The sequence below is a fragment of the Cervus canadensis genome, chromosome 26 (genome assembly GCF_019320065.1).
Source record: "Cervus canadensis isolate Bull #8, Minnesota chromosome 26, ASM1932006v1, whole genome shotgun sequence".
Taxonomy (NCBI): domain Eukaryota; kingdom Metazoa; phylum Chordata; class Mammalia; order Artiodactyla; family Cervidae; genus Cervus; species Cervus canadensis.
The window spans coordinates 44,637,723-44,654,988 of NC_057411.1; the positions used below are offsets into that span (position 1 = coordinate 44,637,723).

The 17,266-nt window shown below is 43.6% G+C and overlaps 1 protein-coding gene across 1 annotated transcript in view; it reads right to left on the reverse strand.

Annotated features, from left to right (window-relative positions):
• The window catches only part of BOD1L1 (biorientation of chromosomes in cell division 1 like 1), a 51,456-nt gene extending 34,517 nt beyond the window's left edge, over window positions 1-16,939 (reverse strand). The window contains exons 1-8 of the mRNA XM_043447751.1: window positions 16,558-16,939; window positions 11,236-11,360; window positions 6,511-6,701; window positions 5,419-6,033; window positions 4,701-4,850; window positions 2,631-2,797; window positions 1,418-1,529; window positions 625-763 (exon numbers count right to left, since the gene is read on the reverse strand). Of these exons, the coding sequence (XP_043303686.1) occupies window positions 625-763; window positions 1,418-1,529; window positions 2,631-2,797; window positions 4,701-4,850; window positions 5,419-6,033; window positions 6,511-6,701; window positions 11,236-11,360; window positions 16,558-16,794 (1,736 nt within the window). The 5' untranslated portion in view covers window positions 16,795-16,939. The remainder of the gene's footprint in view (window positions 1-624; window positions 764-1,417; window positions 1,530-2,630; window positions 2,798-4,700; window positions 4,851-5,418; window positions 6,034-6,510; window positions 6,702-11,235; window positions 11,361-16,557) is intronic.
• Between the last annotated feature and the right edge of the window lie 327 nt (window positions 16,940-17,266).

Here is a 17,266-nt window from a genome sequence, read left to right on the forward strand (position 1 = left end):
ACTGATTTAGTTACCTCAAGTCTAAAATAAACTTACAGAACTGCATGTTGCTGGTACAGCAATGCTGTAGCCCATGCCCACACAGCCACCCTCAGTCTCTTCAGCTTTGTGATTCTTACAGAATTAACCGTGATCATGTGGTGCTAAAAACAATGTTTGGCTTGGAACTCTGGTTTATGGGAAGGAGCATGAGACACTACTGAAGTGTGTGGGCAGGCTAGAGAACGGAGGCAGCCACCGCCAGCCAGAGGGGCCTGAACGTCCGGAACAGGAATGGCTCCTGAGTGCTGCCAGAGGTCTACATGCTCTCTGAGACTCTAGTGACAACTGTGTGCACATGCACACGCATTTCTCTGGGCAAAGAGTCCAATGGTTCCATCAGATTATCAAATAAAGTCTGCCCCCACCCCCACAAAAGAAAGAGATTAGTACACACTATTTTGAAATATCATAGATATTAATACAATGAATTAATACTGAAAAGGAAATCCTAAAAGGTATTTCATAAACATGGAATAATTTGCACGTTCTAGGTCTGGCTCTTTACTGTCATTTTCAATGCCTCTCTTCTGAAAGCATGCCAAGAGAATGTTATAATGGGAATGTGGCCAAATAAATACGTACCTGGAATCCTTTTTCCTCCTTTTGCTTAAGGCTACCTTTTTCTCTAAAACTTTCCGCTCTTTAAGGACTTCTTTAATTCGGGGGGCTTTGGGCTCCAAACCTTTTGTGGATGGTTCTTCTAAGTCCACACTGCTTTTGCCTGAGGAAGAAGCAATCAATAAACTATGTTTCAGAACACAGTTTTTATCAGTGCAATCTTTATTCTTCATTAAGATTTTCTAATCACTGTAAAAATGAAAAATGGCTTCAATATCTCTAAGTTGTATTGGAATAAAAATATTTCATGTAGATGGAGAAGTCTTATATTTTTTATTTTAAGTGCTCATATATGTACACGTGTGTATTTTACATCAAACAAGATCAGTGTCCAGAGGAAGTTCAATGTTGTCCAGTGAAATATTCCAGATAAATGTTTGACATTTTAGTTAAAGTATAGATGAATTCCATTAATATCACTGCAAGGCTTGAGGACTCACAAGTTAACAATAAATTTTCCAGTGATGATTCATTCCATAATCACTGGAAAATAAACTGCTATGAGGTGAGTTGTATAATCTGGTATGTGATAGATAGAATGTTTAACTTAGATATAGAAATATAATAAACAAGTGACTAAAGACATCAGATTAAAAAGGAAATCTTCCACATCTTAAAATACATAGTTTAAAAATCTACAATACAATTTTTATCACTTTATTTTATAATCATATCTCATAAGCTATCTTAATATCTAGAAGTCAGTGGAGTATATAAGTACATGGTTTAAAATATTAAAAGTTAAGATCTCTTATACCTTGACTTTTAGCTTTTGAATACTTTGTCTTTTCCGCTTTCTGTTTTCGTTTTTCTTCAAGTTTTTCTCTATTAATTTGCCTTCTTAAAAGTCTCTCTTCTTTTTCTTTAGCCTAAAACCACAAAATATTCATAATAATGCTGACAGATTCTCAAGTAAGAGCAAGAACACCCTGAAAAAAAATATGCTTGCCCTTCAGATGTTCTCACAAATTAATGGGCTCTGCAAAAGTGCATACATACCACTATAAACACGTCTATGTGTGTGTGCATGTGTTTCAAAAGAGACAGAAGGTGACATTTTTCCCTTACTAACTTTCAGAATGCCATCAATTTAAAGATATCATTTGGGGAAATGGTGGTTTAATAAACTGTTATTACAATTAAAAGGCTAGTTATAAAAATATCTATGAGCATCATAATTTTCTGATTTTCTCAAAGAAAGCTGAAATGCAGATTCAAGTGACAGGATGGTCCTACAATAAATGTTACTTGCTGGCTATACTCTCAGGACCCAGGGTTTGGATGTGGGACTTCCTGTAGTTGTAATTTGAAACCAGGGAGGATCCAGTCATTGTGTTACTCTACCATCTCTTTCCTGCCCAGAACTCAAAGCCTCCAAGTGCCAAACACCCTAAGCACGAGCATAACTCCTGATCAACTAGCCTCTTAAGAGAGAAGCCACCATTAACATTTTGGTGCACTTCCTTCAAATCATTGTTTATGGAGGAGTATTTCCTCATTCTTTGATGCACAACTTTTCATATTTTAATGTTTCTGAAATTGTAAGCCAACTTATTAAAACTGATGTATACATACAATGAGGTAGCAATTTCTCTAAAAAGCTGTTAATAATTCAGTGGTACATCTTAGAAGTACTATCAAATGCAGGAAGTATGTGGACGACTGCACTTCTCTCTTAATAATATGTTAACGGCTGATGCCATCTCTCTTTATGACTGGATCCATACTCAGGTCAAACATTTCCATACTATGAAACACTGAGGGTGTTACCAGTTTTTCACCAATCATGATGATATGAACAGTTCCATCACAAGTTTTTATCTATTCTGCCTAGTTAAATGACAAAGTTCCTGAAGGTGGAACCTATAAGTCACCATTTCGAATGCTCACCAGTAGCCTGTGAACAGACTAGTCAAGTATGCCAACCTGATTTAATAGGTTAACATAACAAGAGCTCAAATCTGACTTACGATAGACTGCCGCCGTTGTTCCACAGTAAGTTCATCATCAGAATCACTATAATACTTTGAGTAAAGATATGGTTTGTGAACATAAGCATGCCGCACATTTTTTGCTTTTCCTTCACTGGGATCACTGGTTTGAGTTTTTGTTTTGTTTTGCTTGTTCTTCTCTTCATCTGGAAGAAAGCCAGTAGAAAGAAGAGCACTTCTGTCAATCAGCAATTAACATCAATATCAAGTGGCAAAAGCTGCTTCAAAGTAGTTTAAAGGTATTTGTAGGTCCAATAGGAGAAATATCAGTATATGAAAATTCAGAAATTTTTAAAGGCTATAATCCATATCTTTATTTATTCAAACTTTTTTTTGGTTTCTTTCTTTGGCTGTGCCACATGGCATGCAGAACTTCTCAGGGTAGGGATCAAACTCATGCCCCCTGAACTGGAAGCACAGAGTCTTAACCAATGGACCACCAGGAATGTCCTCCTGATTTACGTACTGTTTCTTTCTTTCAGCTTCTCACATATCAAAAAGAAAAATTAGACTTTAAGAGTTACTTAAGTTTCCTTGACAAATAGTTAATCCTCATTTGTATGTCAACAGACTTGGCATGAATACTTTACCAGTATTAAGTTGAACAAACTCCCTTCAAGCCACACTTTAAACTTGAAATTTTAATGACCATTTATGATCTTTTGCTTATGGAAGAGGCAAGAATCAATAACTGGACCTACAGCAAGTATATACTAAAACCCCTCTACCCTAGGAAGGAAGAAAAGTTCCCCATGACACAGCAAGAAGCAATGAAGTGGTACTAAGTATTGCTCAGTACTCTCAAAAGAACAATTTTCTTACATTTTGGATTCCATACACAGAAAATCTAGCCCTGTCCAGGAAAAACCTTGAAAAGACCCAATAAAGCATCTAGAAGTAAGATTTCCGTTTGGTCAGAGAAAGTGAAGTGTTCACAGGATAAGGGCATTCTTCCTCCATCAGTACTCAGAAATGACCTCATGAGGATAATTATGAAGAGTGAGAAGTGCTCCCTTGCATTTTGGAGGCTGCTAATCCAGTTTTTGAAATGGATACTAAGAAAATAATGAAAAACGGGAGAGACTGAAAAATATTAATACATCTACAGCATTAAAACTTTCTACTTTTTTTTTGCCTATGATTTTCTCTACAGATATTCTATCCAAATATGTGCTAAGTTGCTTCAGGCATGCCCAACTCTGTGCGACCCCCAAGGACTGTAGCCCACCAGGCTCCTCTGTCCATGGGATTCTCCAGGCAAGAATACTGGAGTGGGTTGTCATGCCCTCCCCGAGGGGATCTTCCTGATCCAAGGATTGAACCTGCATCTTGCATCTCCTGCATTGGCAGGCGGGTTCAATCCAAGAGCCAGTGGCAAATTTACTAGATGATATCCACAGGCAATTGCAAATAACATTCAACATTTTTGACTTTTCAAAAAATCATAAACAATATTTAATCACATGTTAAAGAGAAACATAAGGTATTAGTTAGAAGCCAGGATGTAGGTTTGAAATGGTGCTGTGCTCACTAGCTACATGACTCCTGGTGACTATGTGATTCCGGGTGACGGACTATATAGCCTATTGCCTTTTCCCTTGGCTGATTTTAATGTGTCCCTCAGCTGTAAGAAACCATAACCATGAATTTAATAGCTTTCAACAAGTCCTTCTAGTGAATTACCAAACCTGAGGGTGGTCTTGGGGATCTGAATTTGCAGTGGGTGGCAGAGTGAGGACAGTCTTGCTGACTGTGCCCCTCCAAACACTCAAAACATGGCATGTTCAAGCATGATCTCATCCAACTCTTGTAACAATCCTAGGGAGTGGAGCTAAGAGATAGAGAACCTAGGCTTGTTGAAGTTTAGTAACTTACCAAGCTTGCTCAGATAGACAATCTTGGAGCTGGGACTCAGAAATAAATCTTCCAACTAAAAGTCCCAAGCTCCTGCCACGGCGCCACACTGTCTTTCACGACACAGCCATCTGAATATACAAATACTGCTCAACAGGAAGCTTCACAGAGGCTTTATTAAGTAAAATGCTTTACCATCTGATGTAATCTCTCCTTCTTCCATGCTCTCAGACATCACAACCTCCTCCTCAGTGTCTTCTTCAAAAGATGAAAGGTCACTGGTGTGGACGGAGCTAACTGTGATGTCTGTAAGTCCATCCACATCAGAATCTATCAAAGAGAAATCTACAAGACAATGAAACATAGAAAATAAATCGTCTTGTGTAAGAACAGAAACAGCACCCAATTCCTAAATTACATTAACATTTTTCTGCTTTAACTGCTCAAAGAACTTCAACTTCAGAAATAATCTCTCACCATTAGTAACCAATATCAAATAAGGTAGAGCTGTTTTCAGAAAACAAAAAGGCAAGGTTATCCTATAAAATTAATAAAACTGATGTGAATGATATACAAAAAGCAAATATTAAGTAACTGAAATATTCACTATCTAGTATTTTAAAGATTAGCATATATGACTATTAATTTGCTTGGAATAATGTATGTGAATAAATTATGGGTTAAATTATAAGGTTTAGAATGTCTCTGTTCATTTGCATTGTGAACTGGCACATGAGAATGGAAAGGAAATATACAAATGCTTAATGCTCATTTTAGCAAAGAGAATATGAGTTTTCAGGCTTTAAAAACACAAGTAGCAAATATATTTATAAAACTTTGAAGGCAAATTTGATGTGACCCCAGTGGACACTCATTGTTCTTTAAACTGTTGTAGACTTTCCCAAGTTTTTACCTTCTTTTGTTCCTTCGCCAGTTTTAGCTTTACTATTGGTTTTTTCTGAAGGAAGTTTTGAACATTCTACTTCTTTATCCTTTGCTTGTTTTTCATCTTTTACTCTTTGTACATCTTCGCTTCTTTTTGAGTGATCGATTTTCTTTTCAGTCTTTTCCTTCTTCTCTTTCTTTCTTTCTGCCTTTTCATTGCTGTCTGGCTTCTTTTCACCTTTATCTGCTGATTTGCTTTTTTGGTCACTGCTTTCTTGTTGAGCATCCTTATTTAGCAGAACTGAACTAGTACTTTCTCTTGTGTGATTTTTCATTTCTTCAGTTGGACAAGGGGGATCACTAAGTTCTTCAGACCCAGGGGCAGCTTCCTGCCCTTCCCCTGAAGAGTCAGGTGTAGATTTTTCTTTATCAGCTGTGTCCTCTGAAGTCCTCTCTTTCTCAGCACTAGTGTCAGTGCTTGGCTGAGATGGGGGTTTTTTGGACATTCTCTCACCGGTCTTGGCATTTGACGTTTCTGTCGAAGCCCTGGCAGCACTAGCTTCTTGGTTGAGAGAAGTGATAGTTTCCAAGATGGACATGGCATCACTGGCCACGTTCGCACTGGGTCCGGGGGTGGGGACACCTTGGAGGGAAAGACACGTTTTAGAATAAATTTGTGTAGAAGGTAAAGCCCTCTGCAGACTCAAGGCCACTTGTCACTGTCAGTTTTATGTGACACACACATTTTTAGACTTTCAGGTACTAGTGCTAAGACTTAACACACTCTAAATTCTCTACCTCCGTAATACAGAATCTTAGGCACCATGCAAATGTGAGAACAGTCTAGTTCCCAGAAAAAGAATATGTTCTCTAATTATTGTAATTATTGCCTCTACTGAAACACACACACACCCATCCACTACATTATTAAAATGACCATTATTTAAAAAAAAGAAAAGAACTGTTACGCCAGTTGAAGAATCTGGGTGATAATTAAAATAACTACAATTTCATGAGAATGGCCGAAAAGAGAAATATTTTAAAGAACTAAATACCCCTAACTTGGTAATCAGCGCAAGAAGAGAAGCAAAGGAACTGCCCAGGAATAAAAGCAAAGCACCCTGCGTGATGGTGGAAGAGTCCGGCTTCTCGTCGTCCGGGGCGGTGCTGCCACCCGCGTCCTCCTTGTGATTGAGCGTGGCCAGAAACTCATGCACGGCTTTCTCCACCTGAGGTCTGAATGTGTGGTTGATCTTTGGATCCACAACCTGAGAAATAATTCGGTCAATACCAGACTCCAACATTCCTGATCTGAAACACAGGATAATTAACAGAAAAGTGGGGAAAAAAAGAGAGAAATTAATGTAGTATTAAACAAACTCCTTTTAAGTAAAGCTGTATCAATTACATATATGTTCTCAAACTGCCTCCTCTCCATCCTTCTTGGATTACAAGAAGAATACACAACAGAAAATAAGTTTCACACTATAGCGGCATTTAACATAGCATACTGCAAAAAAAAAAAATTACATAAAATATGTCACATCTACACTGTGTCACTAGTGGAAATACTAAAGCAGACAGAACAAAAGCAAAACAAAATACCTTTAGAACTAGACGTTATCTAAAGGCCAGGCTTGTAGGTGATGCTTACCTCAATCCTGCCCATGGCAGACAGGAATAAATGACCACTAAAGTTGAATTCTGTGTACAAAATAAATCTATGGATTCTACAACTTTAAAAAAAACCCAGAAAGATGTAACTCTCTTACAAGTATTAGTGTGTCCACAAAAACTGAAGAATACACACACAGTGCAATTTCTCCAAACTTTACAAAAAAGAAAAAACACCAAAAGAGACAAAAAAAAGGAAAAACTTTAGAAGAACAAAAACAAAGCTTAAAACTTTTGGCCTTCTTCTTATCTTCTTGCTTTAAAGACGAAATGATTTATTCATTCAACACTTAGGTTCTTAGTGTCTTAAACACAACAGGCACCACACTAGCTCCTGAGCCACTGCAAATAAGACCTGGTCTCTATTTTGGTTGGGGAGAGAGACACAGAATACCACATGACAGGCACTAGGACATACAATACACTATGAGAAAAGAATATTATCATCATTAGCCATCCCTGAGATGATTTGTGAATGCTTTACAAAGGAGAAGACATTTAACTCGAGTCCTGATTCCAGAGAAGAGAAAGGAAGAAAGTGTTCAAAGAAATATCACACCTAAGAGACAGAGGCGCAAAAAGGCCAACAAAGTCTGAAGCATGAAAACCACAGAGGCCTCTGAACAAAATAGGAGGACACACATTTCTGTGAAGAATCGCACTTCAAGCTTGTTTCTTTCTAACAGGGAAGTGAGGAGTCACAGTTCCCTGGACAGTGTTGGGAGAGCAGGTTCGAGGCCTCCGGCTGTCCCTGCACAGGGCTGAGGTGTCTGTCTTTACGCCCTGCAGGGCTTTGTCTGAGTGCTGGGCTGCCTGGAGTGGAGGATGGATGCGATTAGCCTTTCCTGAGGCACCGTGCAGCCCTGGGATACTACAATTCCGTTTATGTGGGCCACAGAGAAAGATGAGACGCCACTGCACAAAGTAGGTAACCTGCTTTCTAAGTTCTAAGATTCTTAAAAAAAAAAAGCTAATCCTCCAAACACCGTTATATCTTAGAGGTGTCTTTAAAATGTAGCAGGTGGAAAAGAAGTGAGGACAAGCAATCTGAAAAATGTTTTAGGGTGCAAACACAAAAAAGGCACAAACTAAAAAATAAAACACACCCTTCAAATGATTGCTTCAGTCTCTTTCCCTGATGCCTACGTTCTGGGCCCCCGTGTACTTATGTTCTCTCTCACCCAGAGGTCCACCCCGATCTTGAAAACGGAGGCCCGCGCTAACAACCACACTGCTCCTCGTGGGCTCATTTCAGTGACGTGTGGGTGCAGCCGGGGCTGCCTCACCAGAGGAGGGGAGAAGTCATAGCTCCAGGTTCAAGGGCAAAGCCAAAATGCCAGCAGCCAGCACTGTCTTCGTGAAGGCTACTTCCCTGTCTTTCCTTAAAACACCGCACAGTTCAGGTCATCATTTCTGAGCTCCCTTGCATTTTAAGGTTCTGTTGTACAAATGAATGCATAAACGGAATAAAATTTTTTTTTTATCTATTGAGCTGGCAGATAGGTTACTGAACCATGCAAAATTGCAGATATTAAACTATCTTGTCTTATGAAAATGGCAACTGTAAACAGTTCAATCTGAGTCAACCGAGTATTTCTCAAAGTATATGCAAGAAAACTGTCCAAAATTGTGTTTATAGGTGCAAATACATTCCTATACCATTAGTAGTTGTCGTTGTTTAGTCATTAAATTGTGTCTGACTCTGTTGCGATCCCACGAACTGTAGCTGCCAGGCTCCTCTGTCATGGGATTTCCTGGGCAGAATACTAAAGTGGGGTGCCATTTCCTTCTCAAGGGGATCTTCCTGATCCAGGGACCATACCCACACCTCCTGCACTGGCCAGCAGATCCTTAAACACTGAGCCACGAGGGAGGCCCTACACCATCAGGTAGACACAGCTAAAAGTTACTCTTTCTTTAGAGTAACTTAAAAATATTATCTAAGAGACTTAAGTTTACTAATGCAATTTAAACGAGAGAACAGTTCAATTAAAAATAAGTAAAGTAGCTAGAAGAAACTGTACAGATGTCGCGGTAAGAGCAATGCCTAAAGTACCCAAGACATGACAATTCGCCGGCTCTGGTCCACAGAGGAGGGTCCCCGTCACCCACAGGCACACTGCTCTAGTGTTAACTGCCGACAGTCACAAGCGCCCCCTACTGCAGTGTCTGGCAATCCCTCACCAAACAAGGTTCTGCGAAAACGTCATTATGTTGGTACAACAATTTTAAGCGCTTGATTCTACATGGGCAAGACTGAGTTTAGCTCTCTTTAAAAGAACAGAACAAATGACTGCTTCCTGGCTTTAAAGGTTTTGCCTGCTAAGAAGTCAATTTCAAGAAATGTGCCTTCCAGCCAGTCTCTTAACATATGAAGAAAAAGACAAAAAGAATCTAAGACCATTCCCTTCCCAAACATGCTTTTAAAACAATGTTATTCTTTGTGAAAAGGGAGGCAGCTATGCACACTGTTGTGGGCTGGTGCTCTGAAAGCCTGGATAGTGTTTGTAAGCCTCCGCCCCCCTCCCCGCCTCAGCCTACCCCTGGCCCCCGACCGACCCCTAGCCTCCGACTTGACCCCTAGCGCCCTACCCCCTTTTTTGGTTACTGTTCTCTTGAAGGCCTGTTGCCCAACCGGAAAGGCCTTGACTTCTCCCTAGAAGCAATCAGATGCAGCCCTCTAATGGTATCTTGTGATCTCACCTGGACTCTTTCACAGGTTCCTGAATATCTTTTAAAATGTAGACAACAAACCTACTGTCAAATTTCCCTCTTCTCTTATTTACTAGGACATGCAGTCTGAGCCCCAGGTTCCTGGTTTCTAGGATTACCTGTGGCTAAATGGATCTTTGAATCAGAGTGTAAAGTTTTATTTGTGGGGCTTCCTGTGGGTGAACTATCAAGGGAGCAACACACTAGGTAGGTTTCCAAGGTCCCTGAGGGCCAAGAGAGAACTGAGGGGCAACAGCTATAAAGTGTGCTTCCCCGGCGGCTCAGACGGTGAAGATCCGCCTGCAATGCAGGAGATCTGGGTTTGATCCCTGGGTTGGGAAGATCCCCTGGAGGAGGGCATGGCAACCCACTCCAGTATTCTCGCCTAGAGAATCCCCATGGACAGAGAAGCCTGGCAGGCTCTAATCCATGAGGTTGCAAAGACTCAGACACGACTGAGCGACTAAGCACACAGCTATAAATCAGATTTGTTTAGCTGTTTAAAAAGCCACATTTCGTCCCAGTAGGTGAACTTGAACATAAATATTTGTCAAGGCAGGAAGACTAAAAAGCACTTTTAAAATAATGCAGTCAGCTTTTCTGGGGTGTGAGGCAGGGAGAGACGGTTCAAGTCTTCTTACCTTGGTGAATACTTATATTCATGAACAATATTGTAAGTCTGCTCTTTGGGGGAACAAATATGATCTTTCTAGGTCCATCTAAACATTGCAGCTTTTCTCGCTCTCTTTGTGTTTGCCAAGAAACGGACTCTAACAGGTCCAAATGTACCACCACTCCCTTTTTGGTTATATCATCACTAAAACCCACAAGCAAAATCACAGGAAAATTTAAAAAAAAAAAAACACACACACCAGCAAGTCCCTGGTGGTCCAGGGGTTAGTACTCAGCACTTTCACTGCTAGGGCCAGGTTCAATCGCTGACAGGGGAACTAAGATCTTACAAGCCACACTTGGCCAGAAAAAAAAAAAGCAAGCAGTTATATTAGAACATAGAAGACACTGTCTCAAATCAGGAGAAAGCGTTTCAATTTCAGTCATCTTTAACGTCTTTATTTGTAAACCAGGAATAATAAAGCCTGGTTCCAGGGTCAAAAAAGTAAGTGTGAACGTAACTGCATAGGACACACTGACCAATCTGGCGTTTGCCATCATTCACATCACATCACATCTAGAGGGCTTTTTACTGAAGTCACATAGTCACTCCTTCAATATTTCCAAAGGTCTATAGGAACAATCAGACTGCCAAATTTATGAGGGAAATTGAAGAGATTTAGAGTCTACTCTACAATTACACTGTATCATTGTAAGAAGTAGCCACACCAGATCTGACAAAATTATCACAAGGTGAACAAACTTCCACAAATGTCTCAGCCTTCAGGCAAGGCACACAGTGACATTCTTAAGCGTTCCTAGGAACTCTTGCAAATCTGAAACTTACTTGAGCACTTGCTGTCGAATATTGTTTCTAAGCTGGTTCTTGTTGAGGTGGGGACTCCATGTATGAGTTGCCAAGTGGTTTGCAACAAAGTTGTCAACACGCTGTCTCAGATTCTGATAGGCAGGCTAGAGAGAAAGAAAAAGATATCAATGTTAAAAACCTCACTGTTACATAATATCAACACTAATATCCATAAGTCCCAGGAATCTGAGTATCTTTAGCAGTGTTAACATTTTACAGCATCAATTTGGCAACAAAGTTTCATGGTTTGATAACCTTGTGTTATGCTCCTGCTTCAGAATAAAACAAGACTCATTCAAATACTATTTATCTAAAACAAAATGTTTACAGATGAAAACAAAGACAAATATACCTATTTATGGACAAGGGACTAGAAGATAAGATACCAAGAAGTGTGACTGTTAGATGATTTGAAGCCAAGAAATGGAGAAGAGCAAAGTGAGGCTTCATTGAGAATAGCATCCCAGTTGGACCTTCAAAGTTTCACAGCAGAGCTGGGAGTAGGAAAGGCGGGCCGCACAGGTACACCCAGCAATGTAAGAGCAGGTGGATGAGAAAACAGGGAGTCAGGAGCACTGGGGAGCCCCCACACCATTAAATCCAATTTTGTTGGAGGATAGAAAACAAAAACAGAGAAATGAGGTTGGAAACATAACTTGGAACCAGGGTTTGGAAGAATTTGAGGACCATATACGAAGCCTGCAATTATTGGGAGAGAGAATGGGAACCCACAGCACATATGAGCAGCGTGTTATGTGATAGCTGACCTGATATTCCTATGGTGAGAGAGTAAACAGACTAAAAATATTCACAGGAAAGCATGCAATAAGTAGAAGAATGGAAATCTGTACTGGAGTGGCAAAAATGGGCTGAAAGGCATGGATCCAAGAGAAATTATGAAGGGACAACTGCTGGAACTAGGTGTTACATTAGATGTAAGGCACTGGTTCCTAACTGGAAGCAATTTTGCGTCCCCCCACTCTACACCCACCCAGGTGACCTCTGGCAATGCCTGGAGACATCTCTAATTGTCACTGCTGAGGGGAGTTGCTAGTGGCATCCTAGTGGGCACAGGACAGTCCCCCCCTACAAAGGACTATCTAGCCCAAAATATCAGCTGTGCTAAAGCTGAGCACTACTGATACGCAGGAAGCAGGAGAGACGACACACGTTAACAGGCCGTTTCTACACTGCCTGGAAGGGCTGTCTGACTGCATGCTTCCTTCCTACAAGCTGTCCCCGCCACGCATGCTCTTTACATCTTTTATGTGACTTTTTTTTTTTAATGTGACTTTTAATGTAGATGAGTCTGAGTATTCCTGAATGATTTTAAGCAAAACTGTACCACCTCCGTTTCTGCTGTTTGCTCCCTTACCCTTCAAAGTTTATGCTCTAGTCCTAAGTTCTCATTATTTTAATCATGTACACCTACCACTCCTTCTCCCTGCCCAGCTGGCAAACTTCTCACCTTCAGAGCCTACCTAACCCGTAAACTCATCCTGACACCCCAGGTAGGCATCCATGGCCCTTCTCCCACGTACCAACTGTCTCCGATACACACTATCATTCAAGTAATTCTTGTATTGTATTCTATTTTAGGGAGTGGGGGTCCAATATTTATCTCTTTACTGAAGTGTAAGTCTTCTCCTCTCACTCTTTTAAACTTTGTTTCCACACACCTTTTCACACTGCTGGGCAGATAAGCAACTAAAAAGTAGTTATCAGATGAGATGACTGGGTTGTGGAGATGAGAAAGATTTTATCCCTCTATGACACCCCTCCACCCCTTCCAGTTACCAGAATTTCACTAATACCTATATTCTATCCTCTATTCTATACCTATATTTAACTGGGAAAGATTGAAGGCAAAAGGAGAAGGGGGTGGCAGAGGATGAGATGGTTAGATAGCATCATTGACTCAATGGACACGAATTTGAGCAAACTCTGGGAGATAGCAGAAGACAGGGAAGCCTGGCGTGCTGCAATCCATGGGGATGCGAAGAGTTGAACACGACTTAGTGAATGAACAACAAATATTACATCTGACCAAAACTAGTCTTGTGATTATTTCTCATGCTCCTCTCCATTTATCCAAAATTCATGTGAATGAGAATTAATTTTCTCCCTGATGATTCTAAAACAATTATTCTTCCCAATATTTCCAAACCTCAGCAACACCAGGCTCAAATGTCACAATGTATTTAGCACTCTACTTGCCCATAAAACAACCTTGAATTTGAACTATTAAAGTTAAATCTCTTGGTTTCTAAGTTCTTGTTTAGGTAAAAAAGCCTAGTGACTACAATAATATTTGGGCCTCTATTACTCTTCTGGGAAGAGCTATCTCTTTTTCCAGTGCTCCTGGCCAAAAGCCTTCACATCGTAGAGGCTCCTCCTCCTCCTCCATGCCTCACCCGAACCAGCAGCAAATCCCCCGGCATTAGCCTCAGAACACAGCCGGAGCCCGAGCCCCTCCCACCCCTCCACCGCTACCACTCCTGCATGGAGCCTTCTCGTCGCCTGCCCAGGTTACAGCTGCGGACCGCCCGCACCTGGTCCACTCCTGCTGTCTGAAGTCTGCTTCCACAGTGCAGCTAGTGCCGATCTTCTACAGTTGGGGGGGACCATGTCGTTACTGTCCAAACCACATCACGGCTAAAGTAAAGGGGGTACTGTAAATGACTCCATGAGGCCAAGCCATCAAAGATGGAAGTCAGATCACGTCCCGCTTCTGCTCTAACACCTGCCAGTGGCTTCTCAGCTCCAGGGAGCGCCAAACTTACCAGGGCTTGGGCAGCTCTCTAAAGCGAGGGTGGCAGGGGGCTCCAACCTCAGCTCTGAGCCCTTTCTCCCTCAGCAGGCTCTGCCTCAGGCCTTCTGCACTTGCTGTGCTCCCCAGTTGGCATGCTCAGCCCCCCGCCGCTGGACAGCTCCTTCAGCGATGGCTCAAATGTCATCTTGTCCAATCTTCCCTGGACAACTTATGCAAAACACACCACCAACCCTTTCCACCCTCATCCTGCTTTCTCTCTCCCACAGAACCTCTCACGAGTGATATACTTCCTCTGATGGGCTTCAAGTTCAAATCAGCAGGGACTTTCTGTTCACTGCTGTGTCCCTGGTACCTAAAACAATGCCTGGTGTATAATAAGTATTTGCTGGGTGAATAAACTTACATTATTTCTGTCTCTGATTTTTCTTTTAAATCTGAAAAGAAATAGACAATAATTATGGTGACCAGGAGCTACTTCCAGCTGAGAAAGTATCCAAAAATTGGCCGCTAAGACCTGGAGTGAAAGGGGCCATATTCACTTGGTCAGGGAGCACCCTGCCAAGTCCCGAGAGGTGGGCCTGTCTTGATTTTTCCTCCTCACTTGCTACTCAGTGCACAGGGGTTGGAATGGCTTTGAAACCTGGCTCCTGGGATCTGGAGGCCAGAGCAGAGGAGCCCCAGCATGAGCTGGATCTTGGGCTGCGTGCTAATGTCAACATGCGCACTTGTTCTAGTTCTCGTTAGATTGTCAAACCAATTGCGCTTCCTTCTTTCCCCCCAAGAAATGTTTTAGGACTCTACTTTGAGAAGTGCTGGCAGGAACATTACAGGCACAACAATAATATTCAGAGGGAATGTGGATGCAGAAAAAGTTGAGCCTTAAATACTGTAGCTCCCCACCCCCCAACTGCTGGTGTATTTGAATTTTCAATCTGCATACACAATGATGACACACGGATTTGTAGGTTTCTAAGGACAGCAAAGTGAAATCTCTACTTGCCAAATTAAAACAAACAAACAAACAAACAAAAAAAACAGCTTTACTTATTGACAGTTGGGTAACATTTACTTCCCCATGTCCTATGGAAAAAAAAAAAAGGATGGAAGGAAGGGAGAGGGAGGAAGAAAGCCAACTGGCATCATTTTCAAACAGGCAGTTGCGCATATTCCCTGAAATGAAGTGAGAAAACTACATACTACCTACATAGATAAATATCCCCAAGAAAATTCAATTTCATGTGGTCCAGAAACTCCAACACCCCCAAAAGGCACATTCTATTTCTGGTCTACAAGGTGGGCCAGAGTTCTTAAAAGGGAAGATGTCCCTAGACTGTCAGAAAGGTTTCCCTAGAGGCGATAAGGGAATGGTGTGTGCTTCACCTCAAAGCCCTTTCCTCAAACAAACACGCTTCTTTAGAAGAGCTGAACATGCTATGTGAAAACCCTGACCCCATCGAAACTCTGAACCAATGAACCAAACCAGATCTAAGTTTAAAAAAAAAAAAAAACTTTCCCCCAACTGGTTCCAACCAAAGCTTCCTGCTTCACTTGCTTCTAGACCTACTGGGTTTCCATCCACCTACTGAATGCACCTTCCCGTTTTCTCTACTCAGCCTTTGCAGAACCACCCAAGATGACCCGCTCCTGCGAATCCCCCTTTCACTTTGACACTTGGTACAAACTCCCTTTCCCTTCCCAGCCCCGCTATTTTTATACAGGGAACCTTTCCCCTATACCCCTTACTCTTCCCAACTCACTCTTCTGTCCAGTCCTTCTTCCCTCCTTCCCTGCCGTCACCCCTCCTCCGTCCTTTCCTCCGTTCCCTCTACCCCTCCCCTCTGACCCCTCCTCCTTTCTCACTTTAGAGACATGACTTGGCCTGAGGGATTAAATCAGAGTCCCTGGGGGAAACAAAAGCCCCAACCCCCGTACCCCACCTTTCCATCGACCAGCTCTGCGCCCCTCACCAAGTCCAGCATTGCAAACACTGCAAACAATTCGATTCATTACCACTTAGCGCTTTCTCCGAAGGACAAAGACCTGACCCTTACCAGCAATCTTCAAGAAAGGAGGCAAAAACAACTTGGGACGCAAAGTAAACCCGAGGTGGGGGGCGGTGAGTGGAAATCAGAGATGAAAGCGCCGTTAGCCTTAGCGCAGACGAGTCTCCAAAAGACCAGTAACTCGGTGTGGCTCACCCCTATATTCCCAGCACCTAAGCAGTGCCTGGCACGTAGGAGATGCTTAACACTAGTCTGTTAAAGCAACGAAAAGCTGAGCGAATGAATGAACACAGCGAGCCCCACAGCGCCGGGCACGAATCGGCCCCTCAGAGAGGAAGCGGCTGCGCAGGGCACTCCGGGGTGGGCAGGCGGCGCGCTCCAGAGCGGCCCCGGGGCTGGGGACGCCGAGGCAGCCGCCGGCCCACCGACCGATGGCGGGCTACCGACTGCCTGCCCGGCAAGGTGGCGGCCCGTGGGGTCGTCCCCGGTCCCCACGCGCCCGCAGCTCCCCCGCGCGCCCCGCACCTTGGTGTCCACGTCGGCCAGGCAGTCCCGGCGGAACTGGTCGAAGAGCCCCTGGCTCTTGAGGTGGTTCACGATCATGGCCACGAGCTGCGGGTCCCCGGCGCCGGCGCCCGCACCCCCGGCCCCGCCCGCGCCCGAGCCAGCCCCGGGGCCGGGCGGCGGCGGCGGCGGCTGCGGCTGCGGCGGGGGAGGCGGTGGCGCGGGAGGAGGTGGCTGCGGCTGCGGGTTGGTGGCCATGGCGGACTGGGCCCGGGGAGGAGCGCAGTGAGCCCCGGGCGGGCGGCGCTCCTGGGAGGCGGCGGCTGCACCGGTCCCGCCGCCTGAGGGAAGCCAACGGGATGTTGTTACGGAACCAGCGGATCCAGAGCGACCCCGGAAGTGAAAGGGAACTACGGGGGGCGGGGGGAGGAAGGAGGAAGGAGAAAAAAAAAAAGCGGTGACAAAGGCCACAGAGGCGCGTCTACGGCGGCCGCGAGGGGCCAGTTCCGGTTTTCGCGGAGCACGGGCGCCCTCGCGAGGCTGGGCTAGGTGGGAGGCGGCGGCCTGAAACCCGGCTGCGCCGGCAGCGAGCGGCGGGCGGTCATCGGGGGCCTGGGTTTGGAGTCCTGGGCAGTCGGGCGTTCGACTGGCGCAACACCCCGGGGCCCGAGGGCCGGCTGAGCGGCGGCACGCGGGGCCGGGCTGGCCGGGGCCGGGGAGCGAAACGTAG